Below are 18,114 nucleotides of genomic sequence, written 5' to 3' on the forward strand. Positions count from 1 at the left end.
TTTAATCAAACGTTGAATGAAATAAAGATATATAATCAATCACCTTCAAACCAAACAATAACTCTAGTATTTTCTAGAACTCCATAGACAGAAAATCTATCAGACATTTAATTTTAAAAAAAAAATTAGGGAGGAAAACTTTAAAGGGGATAGAACCAAAACCAAATGGTACCAATGAGAAGTTTATTCTGCATAGAAAAATGAGACAAGAGGACCAGAACAAAGATTTTTGTTTATCTTCCCAATCATTGGAGAAATGTCTACGAACTCAATTCCTCAAATTGCTTTCATAAAATAACACCTACAATGACAATGCCTTCCATATGGGCCCCGTTTTGTAATGCACATTGTCTTCTTGTTTAACCCTTTACATCGTATTTTAATATAAATACATTAATTCTAAATTTAAGACTTATCAGAAAGGTTAAGCAGGCCAGCCAACATAATAATAATAATAATAATAAAAAATAAATACAATGTGTGAATAAATCCATCTACCTTTGTATGCATAATCCGCGAGTGAATCTCAAGTTTCTTCATTTTTTATGAAGTGGTCAAATATCTAAAAAGTAGACTTGAACATAAGCAAACGATTAGTTTTACGCTGCATTTTGCTACAAAATCGCAATCCATGTATCTAAAGCATGCTTAGAACATCATGGAGCCTTTTAGGCCGCAACCAAAACGGATACTCGTTAAAACCGGACACGTAACTTACGTGCTCAATAGCTATGATCGTCACATCTTTTCAACTACATAGTGGTGACAAAGAGATCAAACTCCGTAACCTAAAGAACCACATGACATGTTATCACTGATACAAGCATAAAGTTGGCCCCCTGGATAAGTGTAGCTTTTGAAAAAGAAAGCTGTCACAGTGTTCTGCCACTACTTTTCTCTTTGATTCCTAATTATATTACAAAGCATAACATGCCATTGCCGACTTCTGTGTTCCAAATATGATTCCAAATTCCACTTTTGTATGCATTTTATGCAAGTAAAAGGATTACAGAAAAAGAGCACTACCGAGCAAGTTGAGTCACTAATTTTCAATTAACCACACTCTGAATATCCAGTAGCAAGTCTGACTTGAGAGAACCATTGGAAAGGAGAAACTGAAACAAAAATTTCACTTAACACACAGAATCTTCAACAGCAAATATCAAAATGTTAGTGATGAAACAAACATCGTCTGAAAGCAGTACTTGAAACAAAATTTCACTTGACTCGCTAGGGATCTCCAACTGCAATGAAACAACCATTCCAAAGGAGAAACTGAAACCATATCTAAAGCAAAATAATCATTTCTCCCCATCTTTATATATCTCATTTAACTAACTTCAAGAAATGTACATGTAGAAAATGACCAACAGAAAAAGGTTTGACAGATCACCAACAGCAATTAAACAACCACTCCGAAGGAGAAACTGAAACCATATCTAAAGCAAGATAACCATTTCTCCTGGTCTTCATATATCTCATTTAACTAACTTCAAGGAATGTGCATGTAGAAAATGACCAACTGAACGACGGATCTCCAACAGCAATGAAACAACCTTTCCGAAGGAGAAACTGAAACCATATCTAAAGCAAGATAACCATTACTCCCCGTCTTTATATATCTCATTTAAATAACTTTAAGAAAAGTACATGTAGAAAATGACCAACAAAAAACGTTTTGACGATGACTGAAATCTTGTGTTGATCCCTGGAAACATTGAATCAGATGGCTCATTATCATCTTCCCGGTCTCCTAAGCAAGAAAGTACAGCTATTTCTCATTGGGCATGAACAAAATTTATTAATATATTTTTCGCTAAACTTTGATGAATAACTTGGCTCTTTCAGTTTCGAGAGAGATGCTAACAATAGAAGAATGCACTGCATTGATATGCTTTAATTTTCCAAGTTTTTAGTCATTTGCATTAATTGTGATATTTAATGACACTTATTCTTCATACTCAATTTTCTTGAGGTTGCTAACCTAAACTTTTTTTCAAAACAGAATGTAGAACCTCAAACACGAAACTTGGACAGTTTTAGATGGTCTCAAACAGAGTTGACTACTGGAAATAGGAATAAAAAAGTAACTTGGTTACAATAGCAGAAAATAAATCTACTCACTGAATAAAAGGAAGGTGTAGAAGAAGAAGAGGGAACACAGGCAGTTATAAACCACCATTACAAAGCGAATAGAACTTGCCTCAGATGGCAATCATCATCATCTCAACTCTCAAGCAGGTTCCGCCAGAAATAAATTCTAACATTGTATTTTTAGCACTTCCTCCCATTTTTATATGGGTAATAGGGTAAATAGTTTAACTTTTATCTGCTTTATCATGAATTCCTATAGTAATGATGATTGCAATAAATTATAATACCATAATTTTGTTCAAACAAACATATTTACTAGAGACCTACCTAGTATAATAACCAAGAATGCCATCCATTCAGCATTATTCGAAGTTATAATTTGCCCGCTTCAACCAGCACAAAAACTTTCCTACACTGGTATCAACCAAAACTCACCAGCATCAATGAAGGCAATCTTTATAACTTAAATAAGATAACATCATAAGATCAGATATGTTTGATGTTATAATAAATAAATAAGAGTCTAGAGCAATTAACTCATAAACAAATTTAAGGAAGCCGCAAAAACATCTGATATCGAATTTGGATACTTGGAACTCTCCTCAAAGTTGAATGTCATGAATTTAGTCCAATTTGAATAGATCCAGATCTAGTTCCAGTTTGAGGCATCAATCACTTACTAACAAATTCTGTACAAGTGAACTAATGCTTCCAGCCCTTCAAGAAACCATCCACCATATATGGCTCAAGAAATCCTATGAACTGCAAATCAAAATAAAATTTTTCAGTTTTGACCATCTTTGATTTCTTCAGATATATATCCCTTTTATGCATATTGTCCAAACAACAGTTTTACTCTGCATAAAAGTATTAGCAAAATGTGGAAGTGCCCTTTGTTACAATAGCTATTAGAAATATTTAGATTACAATTAAGAACGTCACATAACATCGTATACTTTAGTCCCATCTTCAGACCATCGTGCACCATAACCTTCAGCAATTCTGATCTCTAACACGATTCCATGAGGTGGAACGATATGAATGTTTAGCCAGGTACAATGACTCAATAAGCAACTGATGACATCCAGAGAGTGCCTATTTTTTTCAGAATCTGGATGAAAAAGAAAGCGTTTACAACTCCATCGAGCGTCAGATTCATACTTTTTCATACACAGAGAACCTTCTCTATAATCTCTCAAGAAAATGTCAGCCAATCAATATGAACATAATAGATAGATGTACTCCCCAGTAGATCCAGACCATTGAAGATAATAACCAGTAACTCAAATTAGAACTTGAGCACCAAAACTTAACTAAATGTTTATCTCAGTTGACTTACACTTGATAATTATCCTAATTTCCTACTCTATTGCATATAACAGCAAAATAATCACCCAGTTTCCACCACACTTGTTTCATATAAGTTACGAATAATTCATTTTTCCACCCAATTTTTGGAAATGGAAGGGTTTTTAACATCTGGATACAAACTAGACGCATTCTATTATAATTTTAAGACCTATTTTTGTGATACAAATTTAACATACGACCAACAGTGTTCAGACAAATGAAGCCAAAATTTAACAGGACATTCATGATTGTCTTTGTGGCCATCAACACAAATCATTAACAGGCTTTCTCCATCTTTGGGGATGAGTTAGTAGGAGTCATGAGTATCAATGTCACAGAGAATATGTGCATTTCTGTTCTGACCATGTCCCTATTATATCAATTGATCAAAGTGAGGTATTAGCATGACAGTTGGCTCCAAACATAGGTCGATCTATAGTTTGCAGCAACAAGAGCATGAACCCCTTGCGTGCAACTTGACAGCCCAGCAAACCGTCTTGAGCTCATGAAAATCTTAAATAATTATTTTGTTTTAACTATAATAAAAAAACACCAAAATTTAAAAATAAACCTTTTCATTCATAATTGCATGCGATATTTTGCATAATATATATATAAATTAAGGATAATTTTTTAATCATATCACCGATTATTTGCCATTCATATTTCATATACTCAAAAATATAATTATGACATGACAATACTAACAACCACCCACTAAATTTATGACAGAAAGAAGTAAACACGTTAAAACCCATTTGTCAAGTCTCATATAAAATTCTGAACTATCTAGAAAAGGTGAAGATAAAATGGCACAACGAGGGAACAATACATAAAGTTTATCGATATTGAAAAATATTTTTAGAGACACAGAAAAATAACAATTTATCGACTCAAGATCAAGTCTTACATTTGATCAAAGATCATTGAGCTCAAGTTTGAAAAGTTTGCCATTATCAAATCAATCACAACTAATTTCAACTTGTAACCTCACCTTCCGAAGTACAAACACCTGAACCTCAAACTCTGTTCAAGCTTGCTTGGTGAAAATTCTTTAAACAGACACTATGACACTTTTATTGGTAGGTGTTGATAAGTCAGGCGGAAATCAATAATCTTGAGCACATTAACTGACAAGGTTCAATAATGAAGAAAATTAATCAAATTGAACTGACCACTTCCACGTAAGGTACCCCAGTATCCTTTGCTGCTTCTACTGGCATGCTTTGCTAGGGCCCTGGCACCAGCTGTCAAGGTTGAACTTTTTACCTCAAGAAAATAAAATATGGATACATAAATAGTGGCAAACTAATGCTTCATTTAACAACAATTACATGCACAAGAAAATCCATATCATGAAGCAGAATGGCACAAGATAGAGGGCATTATTCAACGAATATTAAAATGGATTTGCAAATCATATAGGCATCATCATACATGTGGATTATGTAGTTCCAAAAAGGTGGAGAGCAGAGTGGATGGTGGGGGAGGAAGTAGTTCAGGAACTGTTCCGACAGAATGGACAAAGCCCAGTAGTCTTTGAATTCCTACATAGCTCAGTCCCTGTAAGAGTAAATTTAGCAGCAATCTATAACATAACACAAATTCTGAGTTTGATATTGAAAGGTATAAACGTGCACCCAGTTATGGAGTGAGGGTGGTTACCCAAAAAACACAAACATGTGCTTCATAAGTAGATGAATCGTAGATTTTGCAAATGCAATTCTTGCGGGTTCCCATGCCTTTGGACTAACACAAACTTGAGATGACAGGAAAAGAATGCGTAATATATTATGGGATATTGAGTTACAAGAGTCCAAAACATACATAAGGAAGCATTCTTCCAGACATTATTGAAACAAGAAAATTGAAGACGCTAGAATACTAAAGATGCTCTTATCCTAATGATGCAATGTTTTTAAATCATGTGAACAGTCAGCATTTAAAACACAGTTTTCAAAAGAAAAAAATAATAATAAAAGAACATGGAAAAGAACGCTTTTATAAACCATGTTTGCGAATATTATTTTCTAAATATATGGATACACCTCTGCAACAATTATAGTCTCAAACCTGAGACCTCGTCCCAAATATTGGGACCTTGGTACTAGATGCACTACAACTCTACAAGTCATCAACCGAAAAGACATTATAAAATTGAGAGAAGAAAGGTATTTTTTCTGTTTTTTTTCCGGAGAGTACAATACCCCCTTTAAATATAGTACAAGAGATATAACAAGCTACAAAAAATCAGAAATCAAATGTTATCCTACCTAATTTAAAAGATTAAATTATCCTATCAAATTAAAACTAATTTTAAATAAAATCAAATATTCTTATAATTAAATTATTTTATTCTACACATATCACAGTGAGAGAAAGTTAATATCTTTCAAACCCCACCTGCTATCATACTACAAAAAGGAAATGATATGGGAGCCATTCCAAGACATTGCACACAAGTTAATCAGGAAAATAATGGTAAAAGAAACTTTTAGCAGTAAAATCCTACATCAAACAAAGTTGATTCCTGGCCTACAAGCTATAATTGACAACTAGAAGATAGACAAGGCATCCTAAACTAATCATACATTCCACTCACAGGTTACAGTCAATGCTCAAGTAAGAGTAATAAACACCCCTATTTAAGAAGAAATATTCATTTCATGATCTATTCCCACCTCAAAAGGCAATATTGTATTCATTTATAAGTAAACTGAACTTGAAATAATCATGAGACACACAAATAAAAACATATATCATATATGTAATAAAAGCACCCAAATAAGGATATTGCATGCCTCTGAGGGCACTCACTTGAATAATGGACTTCATTATTTGGTATAGCTGGGAAGTTGGTTTTCTGACACATATAGCAATGACACCGTTTGAACTTTCCTTCTCTTCAGAGTAAAAGGCTCTATAGATTTGCACACCTGAAAATCTTGGCAAATAAATAATTTTAGAAAGATTCATTTCAGTTATTATGGCAATCTTTTTTCCTCAATTCTGCACTTAATGATAGCTCAGTTTGGAATAACTTTTTACAAGACTATCGATCCATATCAAGTTCTTATTGGAAAACAAGCACCCACCATGGGGAAAGCAGGAGCAGATCGTGCCCCAAGTAATATCTGAAAACATCTAACTTAATATTTGTCAGAAACATTTTTTTCCCTCACATTTCCAAGTTACGCAGATAATTTATTCATACATCATGCTACATGACCTTGAAATTGAAAAGATTAAAATGAGATTCATTTATTCACATACGACCGGAAATGATTGAATGCGAGATGAGGTGGGATTGAAAATTAATTGAGGGATAAAATTAAAATGAACTTTAGTGAACAAAAATTGAGTGAATTCTTGGGAATGCTTCAAGGCCGTGAACATTAATAAATAGCAGTGGCCAAAAAAAATTTAAAGCGTACAAGTTCACTGAAAAACAAAGACGTTGACAAGAGATGAATATCGGGATTAGACGTGTCTACATACATTATTAAAAAAATGGTATACTTGCAGCAATCAAGCAGACAAGAAAGCATATATATACTACGTGTGTACATGCCTCATGAGTACAGGGGTGAAACTTGTTTTTCGGTATCAAGGAATCAAGCATACTTTCAGTATCAAAGAATCCAAAGTAATATTACCTTCTTCAATACTTTTTACTCCTGGAAGAACTTTTTCAAGACTCTCTGCTTCCAACAGATCATGAAATGAAGCATATTGGTGGACATCCTGATAGACTCACAATCTCAGCATGATAACAAACTTGGAGAAGACAAAACACTGAAAGGAAAACAATAGCACCTGAACTTGAAACATCACACATTTGTTGAGCAGAATTACACCGCCAGGCTTGATTCTAGCACCCAAAAAATATAACTTTGAGTTATGAAAAATGCTATAAAAATATTAGAAAGGATAATTGTTTAAATATTTTTGTTTCTGGAACAAGTTGCGGCAGACTCCCAACACACAGTCCATGCTTATTGTAACTATTGAGCATAACAAGAAAGCATAAATATATATATGAGATACACACATGTGTGGGTTGCTTCATCGACAAATATAAATGTAATGAAATGCCCATTTAACCATTTCTAGGATAACTTGCAGAAAAGACATTCTTACAAACTTTTTGCTAACAAAATCAAATGAAATTCATCTTCTTCAATGGTTTCCCGTTTCACCTTTCCTCCATTATTCCTTTGTCTGAGTTCTGTTGCCAGCATCGTCCCCTTTTTTCCGGCGCCCCGGCGACCTCCTCAGTCTTTTAACATTTTTCTCTCTCTTTCTTGCTTCGATTTTCTTCCGATAATCTTTTCTCCGCGGGGTTTCCATCCATTTTTCTTCGCATTGATTCTCATATATCGCAGCGTATCATCATGCAGCGATCCTTTAACAGTTTGTACGGCAGAAAGGAAAGTGGTGACAGTGTGTCCATTGAACAAAAATCCTTCAACATGCGAATGAGCAGTGGGGGAAGTTACATTTGGTGGGAAGAACGAACCAGGAAGAAGAGCTACATGTTGGATATCGACCGTGAAGAGGCACGATGGTTAAGCCAGAGATTTCACGAGCTGGGCAACTACCCTTCTCCCGCTTCGGTTTTTCATCGTTACAGGGGAAGCAATTCAGTTCTCACGTTACAGAAGTTTGTAAACAAACGGGGTTGCTTCATTGAGGTCTCCAAGTTCAAGTTAAACGGAAGGAAGCAAAACTCAATTGTGCCCAGTGGTTATGGTTTAAGGGGGTGGAAGAAGATAGCTCTGATTTTGGGAAAATTATTGGCAGGAAGTTCTCAGAGACATGGTCATAAACAGGAAGTACATCGAGAATCAAGACCACCGATAGTGAAGTCAACTTCTCACACTCATATTGACAGAGAAACACCGAGGGAATCTAATGCCGTGAAAATGCCAGAAACGAAGAGACAGAACTTGAATTGGAGGGAAGCAATAGTGATCACTAATAGCAAAGTTAATATTTCTTGGGTCAATATTCAGAATGCCATTCAGAATTCAACCAAATCGAAGGTCAAGGTTTTTCCATTTCAAGCAAACAAGGCAGTGTGGTGGCCCTCGAACGCAGAAGAATTTGAATACTTCTCCAAGTTGAGAAGGGGTTTTTTTGAATATGGGATCACGTTGGACTTTGAAGCTTGGAGATCGGATATAAACACGGAAGAAAGAGTCTTCAAGTGCTGTAACAGTTGGATCCTTATTCATGGGCTACCGTGGGACTGCTGGACTCAGGAAAACTTTAATATCATAGGGGAGTGCTGCGGGGGCCTGCTGGGTATCAATGAAGACACAAGACTCTTCCGTAATCTGGAGGCGGCAAAGATTAAGGTTAAAGGCATTGAAGGAGGGTTCATTAGGGATAAATTGTTTCTATTGCTGGAAGGGAAGGAAAGAGAGATTCAAATACAGGTGGAATCCTTCGATCCGGGGGCCTATGAGAGATACCAACGACAAACGTACGCACAAGTAGTGGTAAATGGCAAGAGGACGTTGGCGGGATGAGGGAACAAAAACACTGCGCTGAGGATAGTCAGAGACAACGGGGCCACGATTCCATTAGTACAAGTGGCCAAAGAGGTTGGGGCCACTGGAAATCCTACTACTAACCCTGGAAATACTTTGGATAGGCAGGTTAGGGATGAGGTGGGGCAGAAAAGTGTGGACACCTTTGGCACTCTCAAACAGAAATCTGATACCGGCAACACAGGGATTCCCAAGGGCAAAGAGAATGTTTCTAACACGAACAAAGTGATTAAAATAATGACAAAAATTGTTCCTAAGGTTGCTGAAGATTTCAGGAGATCGCCCGTTCTTTCGCTGAATGCCGATAATGCTGTAGAGGTGGAAAATGGGGAAAGCAAGGCCTTCAATAATCATCCAAGGCCTCCGTTTTATAAAGTATACCGCAGGAGGAAATTCAGAAGGAACGACCTCATGGAAGTGGGATGTCGAGCAGTCAGGGAATTTGGCACGGCTAATGGAACTGGGTGTGACAGTGATAACGACGGTCTATACGTTTCCGAGGTAGGAGAAACAATGGAGTTTGTGGACTCAGGAGAAGACTCGATGGGCAACGAATTTCAATCGGACGACGCGGCTAGTCAAGATACGATGAAGTCAGATGGACCAGCGGAATGTGCAGAGCAGGAAATTTATTTAAAGGAACTATTCTTAACACCACAGAGGCTGGAGGAATTTGCTGAGCCACGGCCACCTGAAAACGGTGCTACGGCTGTGGGACAGGTACTCACCAACACCCTCAATTCTTCATTCAATCGTTCACCCAATTTCCTTTCTTTTTTGTTTCCTTCCGTGGTTGTGGGATTGGGTAGTGGTCCTTTAGGAGGTAAGGGAGAGGTTCTAGTTGAATTGCCGGGCGAGGAACAAGAAACTAACAGGGGACGTTTTTTGGAAATGGATCGATTAGAATGTGAGGATGTATCCAACGGATTGTTGCAGAGGGAGTTGAATAGACTGAAATGCGGTTCTACATACGGAAACGGTCCTTCTTCGAAGGGTAAAGAAGTTGCTTTATGAAAATTCTAAGCTGGAATATTAGGGGAGGAGGGGCAACGAAAAAAAGGGAATGATTCGAAGGATTATTCGAAAAGAAAATCCAGAAATTGTGGTAATTCAAGAAACCAAGAGAGAACAAATTGACAGGTACTTTGTCGCTGAATTGTGGAAGCATAGGTTTGTTGATTGGGTATTTCTGCCTTCTGATGGCCGAGCGGGAGGTATATTAGTGATGTGGGACCCGAGGGTTGTGGTGGTGGACGATAACTTGATAGGGGAATTTTCTGTTTCCATTCGGGTTTCGGTTAATGATACAATCGATTGGTGGTTCTCGGCGATCTACGGTCCTGTGAAGCCAAGAGACAGGGAGAGTTTTTGGGATGAGCTTGCTGGATTGAGTGTTATTTGTGGGGAAAGGTGGTGCTTGGGAGGTGATTTCAATGTAGTGCGGAATACGGGAGAGAAAATGAACAGCTCTTCGTCCACAACGAGTATGCGCTGTTTCGACAAATTGATAGGAGAATTATGTTTGATTGAACCACCTCTACTGAATGCGAAATACACTTGGTCTAATTTCAGAGCAATACCAATCTGTTGTCGTTTAGACAGATTTCTTTATACGGATGGTTGGGCGGATTTATTCCCTCATCTCAGACAGACAGTGCTCCCAAGAATTACCTCTGATCATTGCCCGGTGGTCTTCGATACTACTAAATCAAGATGGGGCCCAACTCCTTTCAGATTCGAGAACGTTTGGATGTCCCACAGAAACTTCAAAGATCTAGTTAAGGGGCGGTGGAACAGCAGTTTAGACCATCGGTGGGAAGGGTATAAATTCATGAGCAAGTTGAAAAATTTGAAAGGAGATTTGAAAATATGGAACAAAGATGTATTTGGCAATTTGGATGTCAAGATTGGAGAGATGATCGAATGAAATTTTTAGATGAGCTAGAAGGCAATGGCAGATGGACTGAGAGTGATCAGCTGGAAAGAAGGGACTTACGATGGGAGCTGCAAAGATTGAACTTCAAAAAATATCAAATGGACAGTCAAAAAGCAAAGTTGAGATGGTTGAGGGAAGGAGATCAAAATTCTAAATTCTTTCATTCTCTGTTAACCAACCGAAGAAATAAAGCGGTAATTGACAGGCTGGAGTTGGACGACGGTTCTTTTATTGTGGATGAGAAGCTAATTGAGGAAAACATAGTCAAATTTTATACCCAACTATATAGAAGAGCAGAGGGGTTTCAGGGTGATTTGGGTGGACTTGATGGACTGGTCTGGAGCAGTTTGGAAAGGTCTGCTGCATTGGAGTTGGAGCTGCCCTTCTCGGAGGATGAAATAAAAAAGGCTGTTTTTCAAAGTGATGGGAACAAAGCCCCTGGCCCGGATGGTTTCACATTAGCTTTCTTTCAAAACAATTGGGATTTATTGAAGGTGGACCTGTTGAAAGTCTTCACAGAATTTTTCGAAGGAGGTGTTATAAACGGCGTCACGAATGAAACCTTTATTTGCCTGATTCCGAAAAAACAGGATGCTTGTAGGTTGAGAGACTTTCGGCCAATAAGTCTCATAACCAGCTTGTATAAGATTGTGGCAAAAGTGTTAGCTAACAGACTAAAGAACGTAATGAAAAGTACGATCGCCGAGAACCAGTGTGCATTTATAAAAGGTAGACAGATTTTGGATTGCTGCATTGTCGCCAACGAGGTGGTGGAGGAGTACCGAAAAAGAAAAATGAAGGGTTGGGTATTCAAGGTAGACTTGGAAAAGGCTTACGATAATGTAGATTGCAAATTTCTTGATTACGTGCTACAAAAGAAGGGATTCGGGGATAGGTGGAGGAGGTGGATTCGTGGGTGTCTGACCAATGTCTCGTTCTCAATTTTCATTAATGGACGGCCCAGGGGGAAAATTAAAGGAGAAAGAGGAATTCGCCAAGGAGACCCGCTATCACCGTTTCTTTTCAACTTGGTTGTGGATGTTTTGGGGAGGATGGTAGACAGGGCTAAATCTCTAAATGAGTTGAGGGGTCTTGTGGTGGGAAAGGGAAAATTTGAATTATCACATATTCAATTCGCGGATGACTCCTTGTTCATGGTTCAAACAAAGGAGCATATCATTGCACTGGTCGAATTAATAAAAGCATTCGGCCAGTATTCAGGGCTGAAGATAAACTTTCAGAAAAGTCTCATTTTGGGAATAAATTTTGAACAAACTGAGGTGTTCGAATTAGCACAGACAATCGGTTGCAAACATGATGATTGGCCGATTATGTATCTAGGAGCACCGTTGGGAGGTAGGCCTACGACCATCGAGTTTTGGGAGCCAGTTTTATCAAAGATGAAGAGGAAGTTGGCTAGTTGGAAAAAAGCATTTTTGTCGAGAGGGGGACGCCTGACACTCATAAAATCGGTTCTATGCGCGATGCCTTCCTATTACATGTCCTTGTTCATGGTCCCGAGAAAGGTGGCGAAAATCATGGAAAGAACAATGCGGGATTTCCTTTGGGATGGTTCGGACGGGGAAAAACATTGTCACCTAGTGAGTTGGAAAAATGTTTGCAAACCAAGGGATCGAGGAGGACTGGGTCTAGGGAATATCGAGTTGAGGAATAGGTCGTTGTTGGGTAAATGGTGGTGGAGAGGAACAAAGGAAAAAGATACGTTGTGGAAAAAAGTGATCAAAAGTATTTACGGAACGCAAGATAATGAGTGGGACTTGGCTTTGGCAAAGAATGGTACTTTTAGAAGCCCCTGGAAATTCATTTCTCGCACTTTCCCGGCAATTCAACTATTGTGGGGTTCGATTTTGAGAGGGGGTAATTCCATTCGGTTTTGGGAGGATGAGTGGGGGGATAGGGGTATTCCGTTCAAAGATCTTTTCCCTGCTTTGTTCAGAATTTGTACTGTGTCTAACAAACCTATTTTGAATTTCTTAGAAGTGACCGGTATTCAGGGTGCACAAAATTATCGGTGGGATGTGAGGTTTCGGAGAGATTTAGATGATTTAGAGTTGGAACAATTTGTAGATCTTATGAGCGAGTTAGAGAGGGTCAGGGTTCAGCTAGGGGTCGACGATTACAGGGTTTGGTTGGGGGATAATACGGGCGTGTTTTCTGTCAAGTCATTCTATGCTTCTTTTTTCCCTTCTCAAAACTTTCCTACTCTTCCTGCATTCGATCATATCTGGAAAACTCCTGTCCCACAAAAAGTTCAAATGTTCTCGTGGATCGTGGCGCTAGGTAAAATACCTACAGCCGATGTGGTGCAAAGAAGATGGCCAACCTGTGCCTTATGTCCTAACTGGTGCCCGTTATGTCAATGCAATGAAGAGAGTCAGGACCATTTACTGCTTCACTGTTCATTCTCAAGGATGTTGTGGTCATTGCTTATGCAGGAAATGAGTTTCCAGTGGGTATTCCCCCGGAGGGCTTCAGATATGTTCATCAGCGCCCCGGGTCTACACACGGGGAGGCGAGCTCGCATTTTATGGTTTGTTACGATTCACATGCTATTTTGGAGCATTTGGCTAGAGAGGAATAACCGAATCTTCAAAGGAAAGACAGCAGACGTCAACGCAATTTGGGAGCTCGTCAAGTTCAGAGTGGCGAGTACTATTACAAGGATTAAAGATTTTCATGACCTTTCTGTTTCGGATGTGATTAGGGATCTTAAGTTTGTAATGTCGTGAAGTTTTGTTTTCACGATACTTGCATTTCGCGGATCGCTCATCCGCTAATATTGTAAAACTTTTAAATTATATATAATATTATGTTTCCGATCAAAAAAAAAAAAAATTCATGTTCGCACAACTTGCAAACTATACATCAATCTCCGTAATAACTAATAAATACCAACTTCGTACAAAAAGTGCTGCTGTGGTGTGATTGCTCTACTAATTAGATTCTATAAATTAGCTGAGAAAATCGACTAGTTGATGAATATCCAAACTAATTATGGTCTATAAACTGATATCTAATTTAAAGCATTGTTGATGATGGCATACTTAATTAAGCTACTTTATGATTAGTCACGGTGTTATCATTATAATTAAACTGGTCATTCTAGATTGATACATATTTTACTTCTTTATCATACTAGCTTTTTATTCTGTCAAATAACCTATGAAATGCTTCAAACTGTTGTTTTAAACTACACATTGAGCTAAAAGCTAAGCTTGTTGTAATGATTTATCCAAAGTTAATAGAAGGGTAACAGCAAAATTACTAACTAATTTTTTGCCTCCTGTGTTTAGTTATACCCACTTAACCACACCCAGTGAGTTACAGCACGAGCAATGTGATGGTTCTGCCTTCAATTAATTGCGTTAAGTTTAACTGCTAGCACGTTTTATATAGGGTGTGCTATAAGTGAATTACGTTGATCCAGCATTGTTACGGACTATAAGCTCATGGACTCTAATATATTGGACTTAGGCCCAAGAGTCTCAAGTCCGTGGAAGAATCTAGATGTGTGAGGGATGGGAATAAAATGTGGGGGGTCAGGAGTGGTAGCTTGTTAGGATCATTCGATTATCTTGTTTTCTTTGAGTTTGAGTACTAGCATAGGCTAGGGAAAAGAGAGTGAAATCTATTTGTACAGAGGATATCCTTTGGGAAGTAAATTTCCAGTTTATGACATTAAATTGCAGCCTTCTTTGTTTTGTTGAATATGGTTTATATATTGAAAGAAACTCGTGGATCTAACAATCATGACTGCCAATTAGTTAATGGGCAGCCAAGCCAACAGGTCCATCTAAGATCTAAAGCATTGTGTTGGCCAGAGAAGTTAGTAAAAGTAACTTGTGGCTCTGACTAGAATTTTCAAAACTGGAGTTTTCATTCACTAAGTCGATACAACTAGGTTAAAACACTTTCTTAATAAGCACAATTCAAGGATTTTGTTATTCTAAAATTTAGTGGTTCATTCTGTTTATTGTTTTTATGATTAGCTTGAGGAGTTTATTTGCAACAGAACTTTGAGCATTCATATGGTTTGAGTTCTGTTTTGAGAATTTTGTCTAGCATGGTTTCATACATTTGTCTTATTTTCCCATGGTGTTAGGGCATGCACAAAGGAATCGTTTGGGTTATAGTTTCATGGTATTCTTTAACTAATTACAAGGCAGCATGATGCCAGGGGAGCTTTCTGCTGAGCAAGGCAAGCTCGTAATTGATAAGAAAAAAGAAAAAGCATACCTTCTGTAGACACCAACAGCACACCTTCCTTCAACAATTTTTAGTCCATCTGCATAAGGTGAAAAAATGGTGTCCATGACCAAATGGAAGGCATTAGACAAATACAGACAAAAATTGATGGAATGATAATACCGAAATACAGATCCAAACCAACAAAATCAATACCGCTGAGCTGGGAAAAGAAAGGCTCCTGCACGTGAAGCTCAAAGTCCACTTCTTTCAGCATCTATGAAAATATATATTTCCGAAAGAGTGAAATGGAGAAGCTTTATATTCAAAACTAAATAAGAATGATGCCCCAATAGCATTATGAGTCTTACTGTCATTAAAGTGGTACCCTCTTCCACAATCAGCTTATTCCATTCGTCATGTTTCCTCTTGAAGGACAACTCATCATGCACTGGTGTCAAGTTCTTCATTTGACACACAAAAGGCTCCAGAATATATGGACTGACAAAGAGACCGGGCCACACGCTTATATAAAGGGTACGATGGAATTCCTCTAAAATGCTCTGGAAATTTTGGTATCAGATTCTTAGCAACAGAGTCTTAATTAAGACTCATAATATATTCAAAACATCAAGATCAGTGTATATATATATATATATTCAAAACATGACATACACACCGCTGACCATTTGGTTTAGTGGCATCATCCTTCCCAAAAATAGGAGGAGGCCGTGGGGTAAAAACCCAACAATCCCCACCCCTAGCTCAAAAAAGAAACAATACCTCCCAAAAATAGGAGGACGTCATGGGTTAAAAACTCAAAAAACCCCACCCCTAGCTCAAAAAAGAAACATGACCTACGCTGAATAGTGTTTGGAAAGAAGATTAACAACCACAGAGTTTTTATGATGCCTACGTCACTTGGCTTAATAGATATGCATCCATGGAGATAAACATTGTTGGTTAAAACATTCAACAAATGCCATTCTTCCCTATAAAAAACAAAATTAATTTATAATGACATGAGCATACAACTGGAGGGCAGAAAAATCCTCCAAACACAAATTCTTCTCTAACATGTATTGATTTAAATTTCACCTCTGAAGACAGGAGTGACCGCTTTCTAGTCGTAGTTGGTAACCCAAAATTGCATGAACACACGAACACAAGGGGTTGAGCCAAAAAGAGCCTGACAATAAATGCAGACTACAAACAGTCCTGCTTAATTATCGTCAAAGTTATGAAATCAAAACAATGCTCATTAAGATTCAATTCAATGACCCATACAGCAAGCACAAGGCTTTTACATTGATAATAGTGAGGCCTTCAACTTTACCAGCCAACTCATAGTTCATCTCTCCTATCTCAGTTCATCTCTAAGAAAACAAAACAATACCATTAACAGTTGAGGCCAGGAAATAATGGAGCAAGAAAACTATGCAAAAACAACAACCGAAAGACGCACAAACCATTGATGATTTAAGTATCAGACCCACGAGCAACCAGAGAAAAAACTAAGAGAAAGACAAAAGGAAATTGCAGGCATCTCATACAAACTCGTCAAACATGAAAAGGAATAGTAAAAGTAACGTTATATACGCTTTATCTAACTGGACTCCTCAACGAACAACATCCAGCAACAAAAGAGTAGCTATGAAGCTACGTGAGTTTATGAATCGGTTGTACATATTCGTTTTTGAATCGGGAGTTGTTACCATCATTAGTGGGCAGGGGATCGGAGGGGTCAGCTCTGAGAAGGTTAGCGCAGTAAGCATTTGAAAGCCCGCAGTGGATTTTCCCTTGAATGGAGGAAATCAGGATGAATTCCAGCAGTTCTTCTATGCAGTCCTGCAGTTGCACAACAGGGGAAACTCCAACCGGCGATACATCCATTGCCTGTGGTGGTGAGTAAGATTCGACCAGTATCTTACAAGAATAATAATAAACATTCCTTTCGATATATTATTTACTTGATAATTAAAATTTAGGAAATTTATTCAAATGATTAAATAATTAAAAAAATATTTATCAAAATATATATAAAAAAAATAAGAGAGAAAAAATGGGACAAACTTTGTGTCAAAGGATGATGGTCGTTTGGGTTTCAGCACTTCTTGCGAAACAAATCTGCCGACAAAAACAAATTTCTAGTCTCTCGAGTATTTCGGGCTAGGTATTATACTAATGATAACTTCTTTGAGACAAAGATCGTAAGGATAAAATGTCTCTTCTAACGAGGATGTTTATGATTCAGTTTCGGCTTCGCTTCCTCGTCAGCGAGTATTGCTCATTTTATGTACAAAGATCTTCACTTCCGTTGCTCAAATCTTCAAGAACCTGGTTGTGTTTTATTGTAGATTTGTACCGACAACCCAATTTTCATATTCAAAGAGGTGCAATTATCTCTGCCTATGCACATCGCCCTTGTATCATAGCCGATGCCCGATAACTTGCAAATATTAACGGAAACTATTCAAACCCAATAAACAATTTAATCTGTTAAAAAACAATTCAGTATAGGAGTAGATAGGGTTATTGATTAGTTAAAAAGGAGTCAAAATGTGATCATTCCTGTGCTTGTACTCTTCTGATCTACTTATTTTTAACATGAATTTTGGTAAACACAATCACATTGAGTAATTATCATGTTGGCATAACCGAATTCAGCTTTTCAATACTATTCATGTGTAGCTTGTGAGGGTATTTTAATATGTCTTTAACACCTTGCAGGACCAAGAAACTGTTGGATGAAGCATCGGATTTTCGCAGTTGCTGTATACACTCTCGGGAACTAATGCATAATCGAACCTATGCTGTAATGTCCCGTGACTACCACCTACCCTCGCAACTAACTGATATTTGTAATGTTTTATGTGCAAAATTGAAATTTCTTAGAGTTTCTGCTTATCAAGATCATCTATTTTTAAAGAATGATCGTTTAACAGCAGATGCAAAATTTTCAACTAACTTTTT

The 18,114-nt window shown here is 37.6% G+C and overlaps 1 protein-coding gene across 45 annotated transcripts; it reads right to left on the reverse strand.

Annotated features, from left to right (window-relative positions):
* Window positions 1-831: 831 nt before the first annotated feature.
* On the reverse strand, window positions 832-17,084 carry LOC140835106 (uncharacterized). Of its 45 annotated transcripts, none has more exons than XR_012118832.1 (13): window positions 16,857-17,083; window positions 15,513-15,704; window positions 15,358-15,418; window positions 15,193-15,241; window positions 7,261-7,315; window positions 7,101-7,188; window positions 6,262-6,380; window positions 4,882-5,007; window positions 4,620-4,713; window positions 3,042-3,205; window positions 2,775-2,856; window positions 2,422-2,508; window positions 832-1,115 (listed from the first exon to the last, which is right to left on the reverse strand). XR_012118832.1 is itself a non-coding variant. In XM_073200466.1 (12 exons), the coding sequence occupies exons 2-12, from the start codon at window positions 15,846-15,848 to the stop codon at window positions 2,797-2,799; spliced, it is 1,029 nt and encodes a 342-aa protein (XP_073056567.1). In that variant the 5' UTR covers window positions 15,849-16,517; window positions 16,857-17,084; the 3' UTR covers window positions 832-2,796. The 45 variants fall into 45 exon arrangements, 12 of the variants coding, with proteins under 12 accessions (XP_073056567.1, XP_073056565.1, XP_073056563.1 ...); XR_012118831.1 differs by having other exon boundaries at window positions 832-1,584; XR_012118827.1 differs by having other exon boundaries at window positions 832-1,708.
* Between the last annotated feature and the right edge of the window lie 1,030 nt (window positions 17,085-18,114).

This window comes from Primulina eburnea, chromosome 6, assembly GCF_022965805.1.
Source record: "Primulina eburnea isolate SZY01 chromosome 6, ASM2296580v1, whole genome shotgun sequence".
In the NCBI taxonomy this organism is placed as follows: Eukaryota; Viridiplantae; Streptophyta; class Magnoliopsida; order Lamiales; family Gesneriaceae; genus Primulina; species Primulina eburnea.

What these genes read in the sequence shown, in the direction of transcription:
- LOC140835106 (XM_073200462.1), bottom strand. Translation starts at nt 16,916, where the DNA reads ATGCTTACTGCGCTAACCTTCTCAGAGCTGACCCCTCCGATCCCCTGC. An exon ending in TCCCCTGCCCACTAATGATG is followed by an intron (nt 15,705 to 16,856) that starts GTAACAACTCCC and finishes CAAAATTTCCAG; the next exon opens with AGCATTTTAGAGGAATTCCA. An exon ending in GGGTACCTTACGTGGAAGTG is followed by an intron (nt 3,206 to 4,619) that starts GTCAGTTCAATT and finishes TTTTTCATCCAG; the next exon opens with ATTCTGAAAAAAATAGGCAC.